Source organism: Neolamprologus brichardi, chromosome 1 (assembly GCF_056152115.1).
Source record: "Neolamprologus brichardi isolate AB-2024 chromosome 1, ASM5615211v1, whole genome shotgun sequence".
Taxonomy (NCBI): Eukaryota; Metazoa; Chordata; class Actinopteri; order Cichliformes; family Cichlidae; genus Neolamprologus; species Neolamprologus brichardi.
In genome coordinates, this window is record NC_142104.1 from 31,652,266 (window position 1) to 31,665,499 (window position 13,234).

The window sequence follows — 13,234 nt, forward strand, 5'->3', positions numbered from 1 at the left end:
CTCAGTCGACAACGAGGAACAAACTTCCTGTGCCTTGCCCACCAGCTTGCACTGCAGCAGGATGGCCCACACATCCCGCGGCCAACGCAAGGCTGTCACTATTCGCTCAAATCATTCAAAATAAATCTCACGAAATACAGGGACCAAACGACTATTCATTTCTACATTAAACTGTAACTCTGTCTGTGACAGCGAGGCCACCACAGGAGGGGAGGAGGCCTGCTGGAGTTCCAGCTGTCGCAGCTTGACCTTAGTCTCCGCCTCCACCTTCTTCAGCTCAACCTCCCTAGCCCTAGCCAGTTCCGCGTCCAAACGCCTAAGCTCTAACTCCCTTCTCAGCTGGAACTCTCTCTCACGCTCCTCCTTTTCCAGCTGGAGATGAGCCAGACGGACTTTGAGCCTAGCATCCTGATTAGAACCCTCTGATGACTGGGTGGAGAGTGGATCAAAACAGGGCAGCGTCATTGGCCCGACCTCGGGCAGCCCCTGGCCCACAGGTGTAGACACTGGCGGTTCTACGACCTGGCTTGGAACATGAGGCGCTGCACTTGGTCCAGCCGGACCGGGTGTGCTCGGGGGTTCTTGCATTACAACCACCCCCTTCTCCAACAACCCAGACACCAGAGCGGCCTTCAGCTCCACTTTGCGTAGACCAGCGGAGACACTGATCCTGTAATATGTTGCCACCTCATGCAGATCCCTCTTCCTACAAACATCCAGCAGGGCAAGTGACGGCTTTGCCGTAAACCCAGCAATATCAAAAGTGGCCATGAAACGGAAAACAGACGAACTAAAATGTGTTGTGTCAAGTCAACCATTAACTAAAATTCTACCCACACTCCCCCCAGTCCTGCCTACTCAGAATTTAGCCTGACCTAGCTTCTGGAGTGTACCAGGCTCGAGGCCACTTTAAAGGCAAATCATCAAGTGCCAAAGGCACCGAAAAGCCTACACCCAACAGAGAATTAATCCCCACCCGGGTTTGCTCCAAAAATAACAAAGGCAAAACAAAAAACGAGTGTCCGAAGGAAGACAGCTAGACACTCCCCTGTGCTAGCCGGGGAGAGAAACAGCTAGTCAAATGACCCTCACACAACACACAAACACCTGTTCACACTCGTAATCAACTCAATTCCTTTCATTCCGATCCCGGACGAGCCCCCACTTTGTTACGCCCCCACATGAAAGCTAGGCGAAGAGAGTGGGGGACAGTAACAGTTGGATCCGGGTTGAAATGAAAAGAACGCCAGGCAGAGGTAGTTAACACAAAATATATCTTTATTATAATCAATTAACTCAATATTCATACAAACAGTAACAACAAAAAGAGACAGCAATGGTGCTTTAATGATAAATCAGACAGGCCAACCCAAAGAGATGGTGACCACTTCAACAAAGAAAACAACTATAAGGCTTCTACAGAAAAAGACAGCAACGCTGCTCTTAGCAATAACCAGGCAGGCCAAACAAAATAATGGATCACCAAGTAGTAGCTCTTAACTGAGCTGTGGTTTTGCTTAAGTGACGGTGGCCTCCATTATTTTGTTTGGCCTGCCTGCCACAGAAATTAATATAGTCAGTAATGCATGTTCCGGTTGCGCCGTAAGATGGCTGCACCGACGAGAGCTCCCAGTCATCTCAGCAAAAATGTTATTATTTATTTTGTTCTGCTTTCAATTTCTGTGCGCACAGCGCGATCATACACTCGGTATGACAGACAAACGCTTTTGGAGCTACGTTCGTCAGCCAGTTTGGACTTTACAGCGGGTTTCGACTCCGTGGACGCTCTGCTGCCTGGGATCCTTTGTTTACTCGCGCGACGTCAAGGGAAAACAAAGAGTTTTGTGCTGAACGCGACAGAGAAACAGCAAGCCACCTCTCCCCAGCATCCTGCTCGCGAATCTCCAGTCTCTGGACAACAAACGTGACGAGCTGCGTGCACGGATTAAACACCAACAAGACATCAGGAACTGCTGCGTTCTGGCCTTCACAGAGACATGGCTGGAGCCCAGCGTCCCCGACTGCGCCATCACGCCGGATGGATTCACTGTTTACCGGGGAGACCGAACGAAGGACTCAGGCAAGAAAAGGGGAGGAGGGGTGTGCTTTATGGTTAACTCCTTGTGGGCTAGAGATGTGTGTATCTTAAAAACTTACTGCTCTCAGAGCCTCGAGCTACTGACCATTAAAGTCAGGCCTTTTTACCTCCCGAGGGAGTTCAGCTCAGTTCTCCTCTCAGCTGTTTACATTCCTCCACACGCTGATAAAGCTACGGCTATGGACGAACTGTATGACATCATTACTGGACTTGAGAACAATAATCCAGAAGCTGCCTTTATTGTGCTGGGAGACTTCAACAGAGCCAACATGAAGAAGGTTCTCCCCAAATACTATCAGCACATCTCCTTCCCCACAAGAGGTGATCAAACATTGGACCACTGTTACACTCCATTCAAAGAGTGCTACAAACCCCTCCCCCGCCCAGCTTTTGGTAAGGCAGACCATTGTTCCATACTGCTGCTGCCTGCATACAGACAAAGACTGAAACAGGAAAAACCAGCTTCCAGGGTTATTTACAAATGGGACAGTGAGGCTGAGGAGGTCCTGCAGGACTGCTTTGAGACAACTGACTGGCAGATATTTGTGGATGCAGCTGATGGCAACATCAATGAACTCACAGACTCTGTCATTGGATATATTGGAAAGTGCATGGATGATATCATCACAAAAACCACTGTCCGCATATATCCAAATCAGAAACCCTGGGTAAATAAAGACGTTCGCGCCAAGCTAAAAGTGCGGACCTCTGCCTTTAACTCCGGGGATGCTGATGCTTATAAAGCAGCCAGGTATGACCTCCGGAAGTCCATAAAAAAGGCCAGAAAGGACTACAGGGACAAAATGGAGTCCAGCTACCACAGCTTTGACACCAGGCGAATGTGGAATGGACTGCGCTGCATCACTGACTACAAGAAGGTCAACACAGTCAGTGTTCAGCCCACTGCATCTCTCGCAGACGAGCTCAACAACTTCTATGCTCGTTTTGATGCAGACAACAGAGAGCAGATCCTCTACCCTCAGGAGGACAGTGAGGCTGCAACTTTAACTCTGAGAACAGAAGCTGTGAGATGGACCTTTAAAAAGGTAAATCCTCACAAAGCTCCAGGACCAGACGGCATCCCAGGCCGGCTACTCAGAGTGTGTGCAGACGAGCTGGCAGAGGTGTTCACCAACATCTTCAACCTCTCCGTGGTCCCCACATCCCTCAAAGCATCCACCATCATTCCCGTTCCCAAAAAATCAGTGCTCTCCTGTCTGAATGACTACCGTCCTGTTGCACTGACATCAGTCATCATGAAGTGCCTGGAGCAGCTGGTCAAAGGTCACATCTGCTCCTCCCTCCCTGACACACTGGACCCTCTTCAGTTTGCCTATCGGACAAACAGAGCCACAGAGGATGCCATCGCCCTGGCAACGCACACCACCCTCACTCACCTGGAGAAAGGGAATACATATGCAAGGATGCTCTTCATCGACTACAGCTCGGCATTTAACACCATCATCCCCTCGAAACTTGCCACGAAGCTCGTCGACCTTGGGCTGGGAACACCAATCTGCAGATGGATTCTAAACTTCCTCACAAACAGGCCCCAGGTGGTGAGAGTTGGTAAGCACACCTCCTCATCACTCATCTTAAACACAGGTACGCCACAGGGTTGTGTGCTTAGCCCCCTCCTATATTCCCAGTTCACACACGACTGTGTTGCTAAACACGAGTCCAACACTATCATCAAGTTTGCTGATGACACAACCATCATAGGCCTCATCACAGGCAATGATGAGACGGCCTATAGAGAGGAGGTGATGGCACTGTACGAGTGGTGTCTGGAAAATAACCTGACTCTCAACATCAGCAAAACTAGAGAGATGATAGTGGACTACCGGAAACGACCAGTCAGAGAACACCAGCCCATCCACATCAACGGTGTCAAGGTCGAAAGGGTCAGCAGCTTCAAGTTCCTTGGAGTCAACATCACCGAGGACTTCTCCTGGACCCTTCACACAGACACTGCTATCAGGAAAGCTCGCCAGCGGCTTTACTTCCTGAGGAGGCTGAGGAAGTTTAGCATGAACGCCAACATCACCTCAAATTTTTACAGGTGTGCAATTGAGAGCTTGCTGACGAGCTGCATCACAGTTTGGTACGGAAGCTGCTCTGCCAGCAGCCGTAAAGCACTACAGAGGGTGGTGAAGGCAGCAGACCACATCACTGGCACGAGGCTTCCTGCCATTCAGGACATTTACCTCCAGTGATGCCTCCGTAAAGCACACAGCATCATCAAGGACCACAGCCACGCAGCACATCAGCTGTTCTCCTTGTTACCATCTGGCAGACGTTACAGGAGTCTGTCTGCTCGGACTACAAGACTTAAAAACAGTTTTTACCACCAAGCCATACGACACCTCAACCACAACACTTAAACACACACAACACAGCACTCAGAAGCTACCCTGCAGCTTCACAAGTACTCTGTTTAATCTGCACTGGTCACTTCACTTTATTGTTATTGATATTTATATTTAAAAAGTGCAATACTGTAATTTTCTGCTGCTCATTCCTGTGTAATATCCCATCTGCCCTCCCGTCATATTTCTTTTCAAGATTTTCTTATTTAATCACTAGTGTACATATATTTATATTTATAGATACATATATATTTAGTCATCTTTTGTCTTTTATAATGTCTCTCTAATATTTAGCTCCTTACTATTTTTATATTTTATTTTATTTTATTATATTTTATTATATTTTCTCCTACTCTATCATGCTGCTGAGTGACTGCTGCTCGTCAAACACATTTTATTGCAACGTTGACCCTGTGCTAACTTGCATATGACAAATAAAACTGAAAACTGAAAACTGAAAAACATGTAGTAAGGCTGTTGATGTCCTCTCCGTGGTCGTCACAGATCACCTCCCACACAGTCGACTCAAAACAATCCCCAAGGAAAAACACTCAGTAACAGCCATCAAATGCACTGTAGTTTCAGCACAGCAGACATCCACAGGATCATATTTTTAAGTAAACAAGTTTAAGGTCTTTGGGACACTGCTTCTCTCTTTTTGCTAAGTCACCTCTGGCCTTGTTGTCTCAGCAGGGGCTGTATGCTATATGCTGTAAGCCTAGTTGTGATTGTCAAACTGAGCGTAACGACCTTTCCCTACAGAAACGAAACAGGGTTTGTCAACAGCTTTTATTTTTTCAGAAAAATACTCTCCCCAAATCTGTTGCCTGTGAGCACAACAAAACCTACTGCCGCTGAGTAGTATATATGAAATAAAGTTATTACAGTTTGGTAGAAAACACATACGGATCACAAATGCTGACTATATAACAAGATAATCTTTAAATTGTACTTTTAAAGGAAAAGAGAAGTCCAGTCAAACCAGTTTTCTTTTCTGTTAACAATGACCTGTTGTTCAGTAAAATACTCCCCTGATAAGTCTGTTGCCTGTAAGCAGCACAGGATTGTGTGTGCGTGTGTGTGTGTGTGGGCGGGTGGAGGGGGTGGGGGGTGGGGGTCAGAGTGTGACCCCATAAAGACTTCTCTAAACCTGCTGGTCTGGAAGTCCAGAAGTTCATCTAAACAAAAGGCACTTAGACTAAAACTGACATAGTTACGTTTATCTTACCATAAAACAAAGAGAAGGTACGACCTCTCCCATGCTCCAAGGATGTGGGTGTGAATGCCAGAGCACTCTGGAATGCACACAAAGTGTTATAGTGAACAACAGCCTAAGTCATCAAAAGGTCAACAGGCAGTATTCTACCATATGTAAACTTATATCATTAAAAGATTATACTGACTACTAAGTACAATTTTCTATTGACACTGAGATACCGACCAGGCCTCCTTGCAAGTAAATTGATCGATCGCTGTTGCCTTGTTTTTCTTTCACGGGAATAAGTCCTGGATACAGCGGGGTCTAAGGTAGACCCAACAATAAGGCTTATAGGTTCAGAAATTGGTCAAACTACCAAGAAGTTGAGTTATGAAAATAACCCAGCATTTTTTAGTATGTATGCCATTGTGTTTTTGTTGGCAATTTTCCTGCAAAGAAAAATGAGGTAATCTATCTTTTAAAATGGAGCATTTTATTCTTTTTCTACTTAACCGATTCAAGGTGAGTATATTATTAGAATTAAAATTTTGACTAAAATGAAGTTTGTATCGCCATCTAATAATAACATTTTATTATTGCATTAATATAACACAAGGTAACACAAGGTCCAGTAGGTTTGGACAGAAATAGCTGGTAAAAACATCTTCCAAAGTACTTACTTTCTTACTTTCACTTTTACATCAGTACAGACGCTCACTTCAACTTCAACACAGCAGTGTACAGTCTGAAAGTACACTGAATGTTTACCCTTCACAATACATGTCATATCAGTTAGACGTTTAACATCCAAAGAGCTATTTGGATCCGGGTTCCGCGCAAAAGAAAACACTGGGAGCCGCAAATACTTTTTGACATCTAAGATAACACTGTATATATTGTTTTTTACCTTTATGCTTTGTGTGAACAACTAAGGTGTGTTGCTTATGAAATCCATGAAGTGCTACAGAGAAAATTACATTTTATTTATGTAATTAACTCATTTTGAACTCTTAAAGAAATATAACAAAAGGAAAGACACCCAGCTGAACTAAAATGATCCAGCAAACAAAAACTGTTGTGAGCTGCCACCCTTATATTGCCTTTGGGATTTTGGAGCCTTGACCTGACTTTTAAAAAATAATTGGAAAAAAAGCACTATGCTGCTAAAAGATGAAAAATAGATATTTGCAAAATTCTGCCTAAATATGTATTTTACCTGGTTAATGTGTGTGGCGGGGCATGGTCTGCAGCACCGCTGCAGGGGAGGCAGACACACCTGCAATCACTCCTCGCTGTCTTTACGTCTGTACTATCTATGCTGTTGTGTTGGTATGTGTCGGGCTGTGAGCTGCAAAGAGTTTTTATACAGTTAAATCGAGGTGTTGGATATATCTGTGAATCCAGGTACGTTTACTTTTTACTTTACTTTCCTACAAGTGAACACGTACAAAGTAACTCTGCCAAAAATAATAATAATAATAATGTAAATAAAATTAAAAAATAAAATGTACTCCTGACTCCTCATTAAATTTCTACATAAAAGAGTTGTCATTCACCTACTCTGTGACTTATATAGTAACAAATTTTATCTGTGGAAAAAATGTAGAAAATGTAAAATGAATTAATAGTATTAAATTATATAAATTTTAATTCTAATAATATACTCACCTTGAATCGGTTAAGTAGAAAAAGAATAAGATGCTCCATTTTAAAAGATAGATTACCTCATTTTTCTTTTCTTGTATTATTATTTAGTTCACAGCAGTTAGTAGGTATTTCATCCTGTTCTTCATGTAGTGGAAACAACACTTGTGATACTGTAGTTTTTGTAGTTTGGGGCCCTCTGGAGATAAGTCCAATTTAAATAATGACCCTTCACAGTCCTTCGGTGAATTTTCACATTTTATGCACTATAAATACTGAGTGTGGTTCAACCGGCAACCATGTATGAATTTTGTTTAAATTTTAAGCATGGAAGATTTAGACTACAGTACTTTTTTTTTTCATTTCATTTTTAACAAATTTGTTGTTATTCTCATCATTAACACTAACACAGGTTTGGAATCTAATGGTAAATGGTTGCTGTCTCTCAAGAGGTACAAATAAAACTGGTTTTACTGGACTTATGCATTCAACTGAGTTACACAATGGCACCGGAGATAATGTAAAAGAAATATACATATGTATGTTCCCCATACAGGTTGTACCAGTTTAAGACACTCCATTTTGTGCTCCCTGTCTTTTGGAAAAACTTTTTTTTTTTAACATGTCGATGAAATTTCTTGACAACCCACAGACATGATCAAATCTATGGAAAGTTCATAGAAGGGGCCAACTGAACCTTCAGGATTTGAAAACTGTTTGTGTAGAAGAATCAGCTAAAATCACACTTGATGCATGCGACTAGTTTCTCCATACGGGAGGTGTGTTGAAGCTGTCATCACCAGCAAAGGATTTTGTATGAAATATTAAATACATTTCTGTAAACATATTCGATATTTGACTGGTCTTTCAGTTCTCATTATTACGCAATTTTTATGGACAGGTATGGGTTGATTTATTTGAATGTGTTGATTCGATGGGTTGCTACCAACATGCCAGTAGCACCTTTAGAAATACTTTTAGTTAGAAAATTGGTGATGTGTTCAATACTCATTTCACCTTCTGTATGCTACACTATACTGTCACTCAGTTCTAAAGCTACTTCCCACCAATGTCCATCTGTCTTAATTAAGATAGACTTTATTACTTTACTTTATTTATCCCAAGGTTGGGCTGACTATTTTTTTTCTTTTCAATAAGGTCTAATTCTGTCAACCAGCCCTCCCTTTCTCCTCCATCAGAATGCTGCTTAAGAGGAAAATGACAGGGTTGTTTTCCCTAACAATGAGGTAGGAGCGTGGGCCAAGATGGTGGTGCTGGTGGTAGGAATGTGTGTGTGTGTGTCCAGTTTACAGAGACTGGATTTTGAATTGTGAGTTGAAAACAAACGAGACTCTTCCATTGTAATCAGAAGAGGATTGATTTCACTTTGCCTGATTCTATTTTATACAAACTTGTATCAAGTGAAGGAGAGAGCATTTCTAGAAATCTTTCTGACTTATTGTTTTCCTTACCTTGTTGTTTTATCTGTAGGTATAAAAAACATAAAAAATAACCATAATGTCCCCAATTGATTTTGGACTTTCTGGACAACATTTTGGCTGCCACCATGTCAGTGTTTTGGAGCCAGACGTTATTACTACCTACTAGCCCACTAGTTTATCTGCTAATTGATGCTAAATATTGGTATACCCATCAAAGGAATAACAATGAAGTGAGGCCCAAAATTTATTTGATTTATTTAGAATTATTTTTAATATTATTATTTTTTTTATTAATTTCTCTAAGTAAAAATGATGGAATCCTCTGCTGTCTGCTGTTGGTCCTCCTCGGTTCTACTTCCTTATATACAAGATATATATTAAGGCACTATTTTCAAAAGCATATTGATACGTAATATCTATATGATGTAGCAACCTTTTCAAACAATTAATTTTGTTGTTATGTCTTGTGGTGCTTATTTTTCCGGTATCAGATATTTAAGGAACACTATCCTAATGATAAAATTGCATCCTGAACGAGAACCAAGCCACCGCATTAATTTGATTGACACACTTAACTTTGGGTAAGAGATATTCAAAATTTGGACACCATTGTCTGGTAATTATAATGTCCCATACTTGTATTTGATTTTTAAGATGTTGTTTTTAGTAGAATAAACACATGCAGCTTGTGCACACAATTTAGGAAACTTCTGCATCAAAGTACAGTTAAAATAAAATATTTTTGGAGGTTAATGTTACAATTGTCACGGTTCGCTGGAGGACTCACACGCAGGACTCAGAGGCACAGTATTTATTACAATTCCACCAGGTGTATTTACAAACAGTGCAGAGGGGGTAGTGCTATATACAAAGCAGTGACAGGGGAAAAGGCTCCGGGGAAATCCAGGGAGGGAAAAGACACTCGCTCTTCTTCTGACTCTCTCCAGACACTCACACAAAGGAATCCACTCGGGGAATGCAGGGTCGGGTCCAGGGGATCTATGTACAGAAAGAAATACACGTCAGAGGTTTTGCGCAGGGAAAAAGAGAACTTGCTCAGAGCCGGGCTGCACTGACGTGAGTCACACACAACGATCCAGCGATGAGTAGAAGCCACTCCCTGGCTTAAATGCTGGCTGTGCTGATGAGGCCCAGGTGTTTCCTCTTCAGAGGGGTGTGGGCCGAGGGCGTGAACCCACCATGAGTTCCGCCCTGGCGAGAGAGTGAGACAGAGCAAGAGAGAGAGAGAGAGAGAGAGAGAGAGAGAGCGAGAGAACTACTAGTCAGCGGCCTGCTGATCCCCTGGCCGTGACAACAATAGCACTTGTGACAAGCAGACAGTAACCAAATTTGAAAGTGTGTTAAAAAAAAGAAGAAAGAAAAACCAGAGTGACATGATTAAAGAAGCATTTACACAATAAAACACAAACTAACTATAGAATAAAATAACCTGCTTGGGAATGTTCATAAGTAAGATTTTTTTCACTCTCAATAAAGGAAAAAAAGTAAAAAGAAACACTGGAAGAACAGTCTTTAGAGAGTTTCATGATTAGAAACAGTCAAAACACTGATAACAGCTGTACAATACTGTTACAAATGAATTAACATCTAAATTCAAGTTGTTTTTAGTTCCTCATATTCATTAGCACATATATAGGGACATGTTCCTGAATTAATTTAAACCAGAATATATAGATTGTGTTTTAATTTGTTTTGTTCTTTTAATCCAGGGCCAGACCAGCAGTTCAGACATCAACATCTTGGAATGCTCCTATCATCTGGGAGGGAATGTTTGAACCAAATCTTTTTGATCTAAAGCACATAGGAGAAAATTCATCAGTGGCCCTTACTGTGTTTGCTGTGGGACGGTCGGTTCCTCCATAAAAACTGTATTCCTTGGCTATTATACAGTGGTGCCTTCTAGTTAATAGAATTTAATAGAATGAATAAGAAATGCAGGCATACCTATGCCTGAATCAGTTCAACATGGCGAATTTAAACTGTAAATTCACTAGCCCACATAAGTAATCATGAGGTGGTAACTCTAGTTTTAGTCTAGGTCTTTTCTTGCATGTGTTGCACAGTTAGACACAAAGACACCTCCAGGCATGCACCCTTCATTTAAGTCTTTGTTCTGGAAATAGAGAAATCACACATATGACTAAGATCTTCTGCAAATTTGCCTCCTTTGTTGCTATTTTTTATTTTATTTTTTTTAGCTTTTAAAAATGGAATTGGTAATTAGTATCTGGAGTAGTTGGCCTTTATGACCCATAACCAATAAACACCAGCTTGCCTTGCTGTTTGTTGGGTGTGGACGATTGAACCTTGGCTCAGATTGAAATAATGACTTTTGGTGCATCAAAGATAGTGAAGAAATATACAAACAGGATGGGTTTTGTATTGTTTTGCAATAATTTACAAATAAAAAAATCATTTGTTTTTCTCTGTCTCTCATTAAGGTACCTGGATGCCTACCTCAAGACTTTCCTCATCTCAGCAGAACAACATTTTATGTTGGGATTACCAGTGACGTATTATGTGTTTACAGACTTACCAGACAAAGTACCAAACATCACACTTGCTTCTCACAGAAACATAAAGGTTATCCAGGTGGGAAAGCACACCAGGTGGCAAGACATTTCTATGATGCGAATGAGGACAATATCAGAAGCTATAGAGTCAGAGATCCGTCACAGATTTCATTATGTCTTCTGTTTTGATGTGGATCAGGAGTTTAAGGGGAGATTTGGGTCTGAGGCACTGGGTGATTCTGTGGCTTTGCTCCATGCCCACTATTATAAATTACCAAAAGCCCAGTTTACCTACGACAGAAACCCCAAATCTAAAGCCTTCATGGAAACTGGTGATTTCTACTACCATGCTGCTATCTTTGGAGGAACGTGGCAAAATGTAAAGCATTTGGTAGATGCCTGTTATCTGGATATCATGGAGGATAAAATAAATGATGTGGAGGCTCTGTGGCACGATGAGAGCCATCTAAACAAGTACTTTTGGATGTATAAGCCAAGCAGGCTGCTGTCTCCAGAGTACTGCTGGGACCAGAGCATTTGGGACAAGCAGGATATATTTGTCACCCGCCTAGTGTGGGCACCAAAACATTATGACACACTTCGTACTGGCTAGATCAAAAATCAAAGTTGGAATCATTTTATAAGCAAGGGGCTAGCTTGTTAAACGTATATATAGGCTTATTTTATGTTGGATTATTTGACAAGTGAGCTAGTAGAATAGCTCGTCTTCCTTTTCTGAAAACTCACCTAATCCAGCTAGGTAAATCTAAATGCTTAGGCTTGGAGGACTGTTGTTCCTTTTTGTAATTATGTTGCAATATTATATATTATTTTGTAAATATTTTAGGTTGTGACTAAATCTGGAGACTTTAATTATAGCTTGGTGGCTAAGAAAGGTGAAAATTCTGCTTATGTACTAAAATCTTAAAATACCATAAAGAGAAGCATATCCTCTGACCAGTAGGCTTTTGTGGAATATTTATGGTGTCAAGAAGACAGACAGAAGTGAATTAAAAGGCCTAAAATCCAGTGCAGTGCAGTGACAGAGATTTATGCATGTCCTTTTGCTGATAGTTTTTTTTGCTTTAATCAAATCATGAATCTAATCAAAATATGATCAAGAGGTAATAATTTAAAAACGAAGTGATTTTATTATGCATGGGCAATCAGAAGAAGTAATTTTTGGGTGTATTGTGATTGATAAATACTGAAGTTCACATATTTACTTATGATACACTTCGTAGTGGGTAGACTGGACAGGAAATTAAAATTAGAATCCTTTTGTGAGAGAAGTGCAAGCTTGTTGTTGATTTTATATTGGATTATTTTTATGTTTATTGGTTTACACATTCACCAAGCAGTGCACCAAAGGACAGCCACCTCGTCCCCCTCTCCTGGCCTCCATCACCAAACAAACTGCCTGTGTTTCTGATGGTAGCGTTGAGTGTTTCTATGTGAAAACCTTAGACAAACTTTTCTTAATGAGCATAAATCAATGTGTGTGCTTTTGTTTTTTTAATGGTATATGAACCTTTGGAGTGAGAAGCCTTTTTTCTGTTGAAACCTGTTGGAATTGGTATTTTTTATATTATCCTTTGTGTTAAGATATATAGCTATATAATCGTTGCCTTTATGTGTCCTAATATGGCTATCATTATGAAGAAAGAGCCAGACAGTCAGAGGATTTATTTTCAACCTTCTAACATTTCCAGTATCTGTGTCGGTGCTGACAAAATGTGCTTTCTTTATTTAGAATGCAGCTTAGTGCAGAGATTAGCTATGTTACACATTTGGAAAGCACCATGTTCGGTTCTTTTAAGGTGCAAGACTTCACACCTTTAAATGTTCATTTGAGATATGACGTATTGCAAGTTCCTGTATTTATAGGTTAGCAAGACGCTTACTTCTGCTTTTGAGCATACCTCACACACACAAGTTAAGTTCATTGA

General features: G+C 41.2%; 2 protein-coding genes across 3 annotated transcripts; both read left to right on the plus strand.

Moving 5' to 3' along the window:
- The first annotated feature begins 1,710 nt into the window (after nucleotides 1-1,710).
- LOC148106436 (uncharacterized) lies at nucleotides 1,711-5,183 on the plus strand. Its single transcript, XM_087843422.1, has 3 exons — nucleotides 1,711-1,749; nucleotides 1,909-3,382; nucleotides 5,161-5,183. The coding sequence occupies exons 1-3, from the start codon at nucleotides 1,711-1,713 to the stop codon at nucleotides 5,181-5,183; spliced, it is 1,536 nt and encodes a 511-aa protein (XP_087699548.1).
- A 1,747-nt stretch (nucleotides 5,184-6,930) lies between these two features.
- LOC148106437 (alpha-1,3-galactosyltransferase 2-like) lies at nucleotides 6,931-12,975 on the plus strand. Of its 2 annotated transcripts, XM_087844826.1 has the most exons (5): nucleotides 6,931-7,069; nucleotides 8,468-8,556; nucleotides 9,243-9,332; nucleotides 10,482-10,619; nucleotides 11,214-12,975. In XM_087844826.1, the coding sequence occupies exons 2-5, from the start codon at nucleotides 8,510-8,512 to the stop codon at nucleotides 11,896-11,898; spliced, it is 960 nt and encodes a 319-aa protein (XP_087700952.1). In that variant the 5' UTR covers nucleotides 6,931-7,069; nucleotides 8,468-8,509; the 3' UTR covers nucleotides 11,899-12,975. The 2 variants fall into 2 exon arrangements, with proteins under 2 accessions (XP_087700952.1, XP_087700960.1); XM_087844834.1 differs by lacking the exon at nucleotides 9,243-9,332.
- The last annotated feature ends 259 nt before the right edge of the window (nucleotides 12,976-13,234 follow it).

Bases quoted from the DNA above. Each gene is read 5' to 3' on its own strand.
- LOC148106437 (XM_087844826.1), top strand. From the start codon at position 8,510: ATGCTGCTTAAGAGGAAAATGACAGGGTTGTTTTCCCTAACAATGAG. The intron at 8,557-9,242 runs GTAGGAGCGTGG...TTCCGGTATCAG, and splicing joins TTGTTTTCCCTAACAATGAG to ATATTTAAGGAACACTATCC. The intron at 9,333-10,481 runs GTAAGAGATATT...CTTTTAATCCAG, and splicing joins ATTGACACACTTAACTTTGG to GGCCAGACCAGCAGTTCAGA.
- LOC148106436 (XM_087843422.1), top strand. From the start codon at position 1,711: ATGACAGACAAACGCTTTTGGAGCTACGTTCGTCAGCCA. The intron at 1,750-1,908 runs GTTTGGACTTTA...GCGAATCTCCAG, and splicing joins GGAGCTACGTTCGTCAGCCA to TCTCTGGACAACAAACGTGA. The intron at 3,383-5,160 runs GTCACATCTGCT...TTGTCTCAGCAG, and splicing joins CCTGGAGCAGCTGGTCAAAG to GGGCTGTATGCTATATGCTG.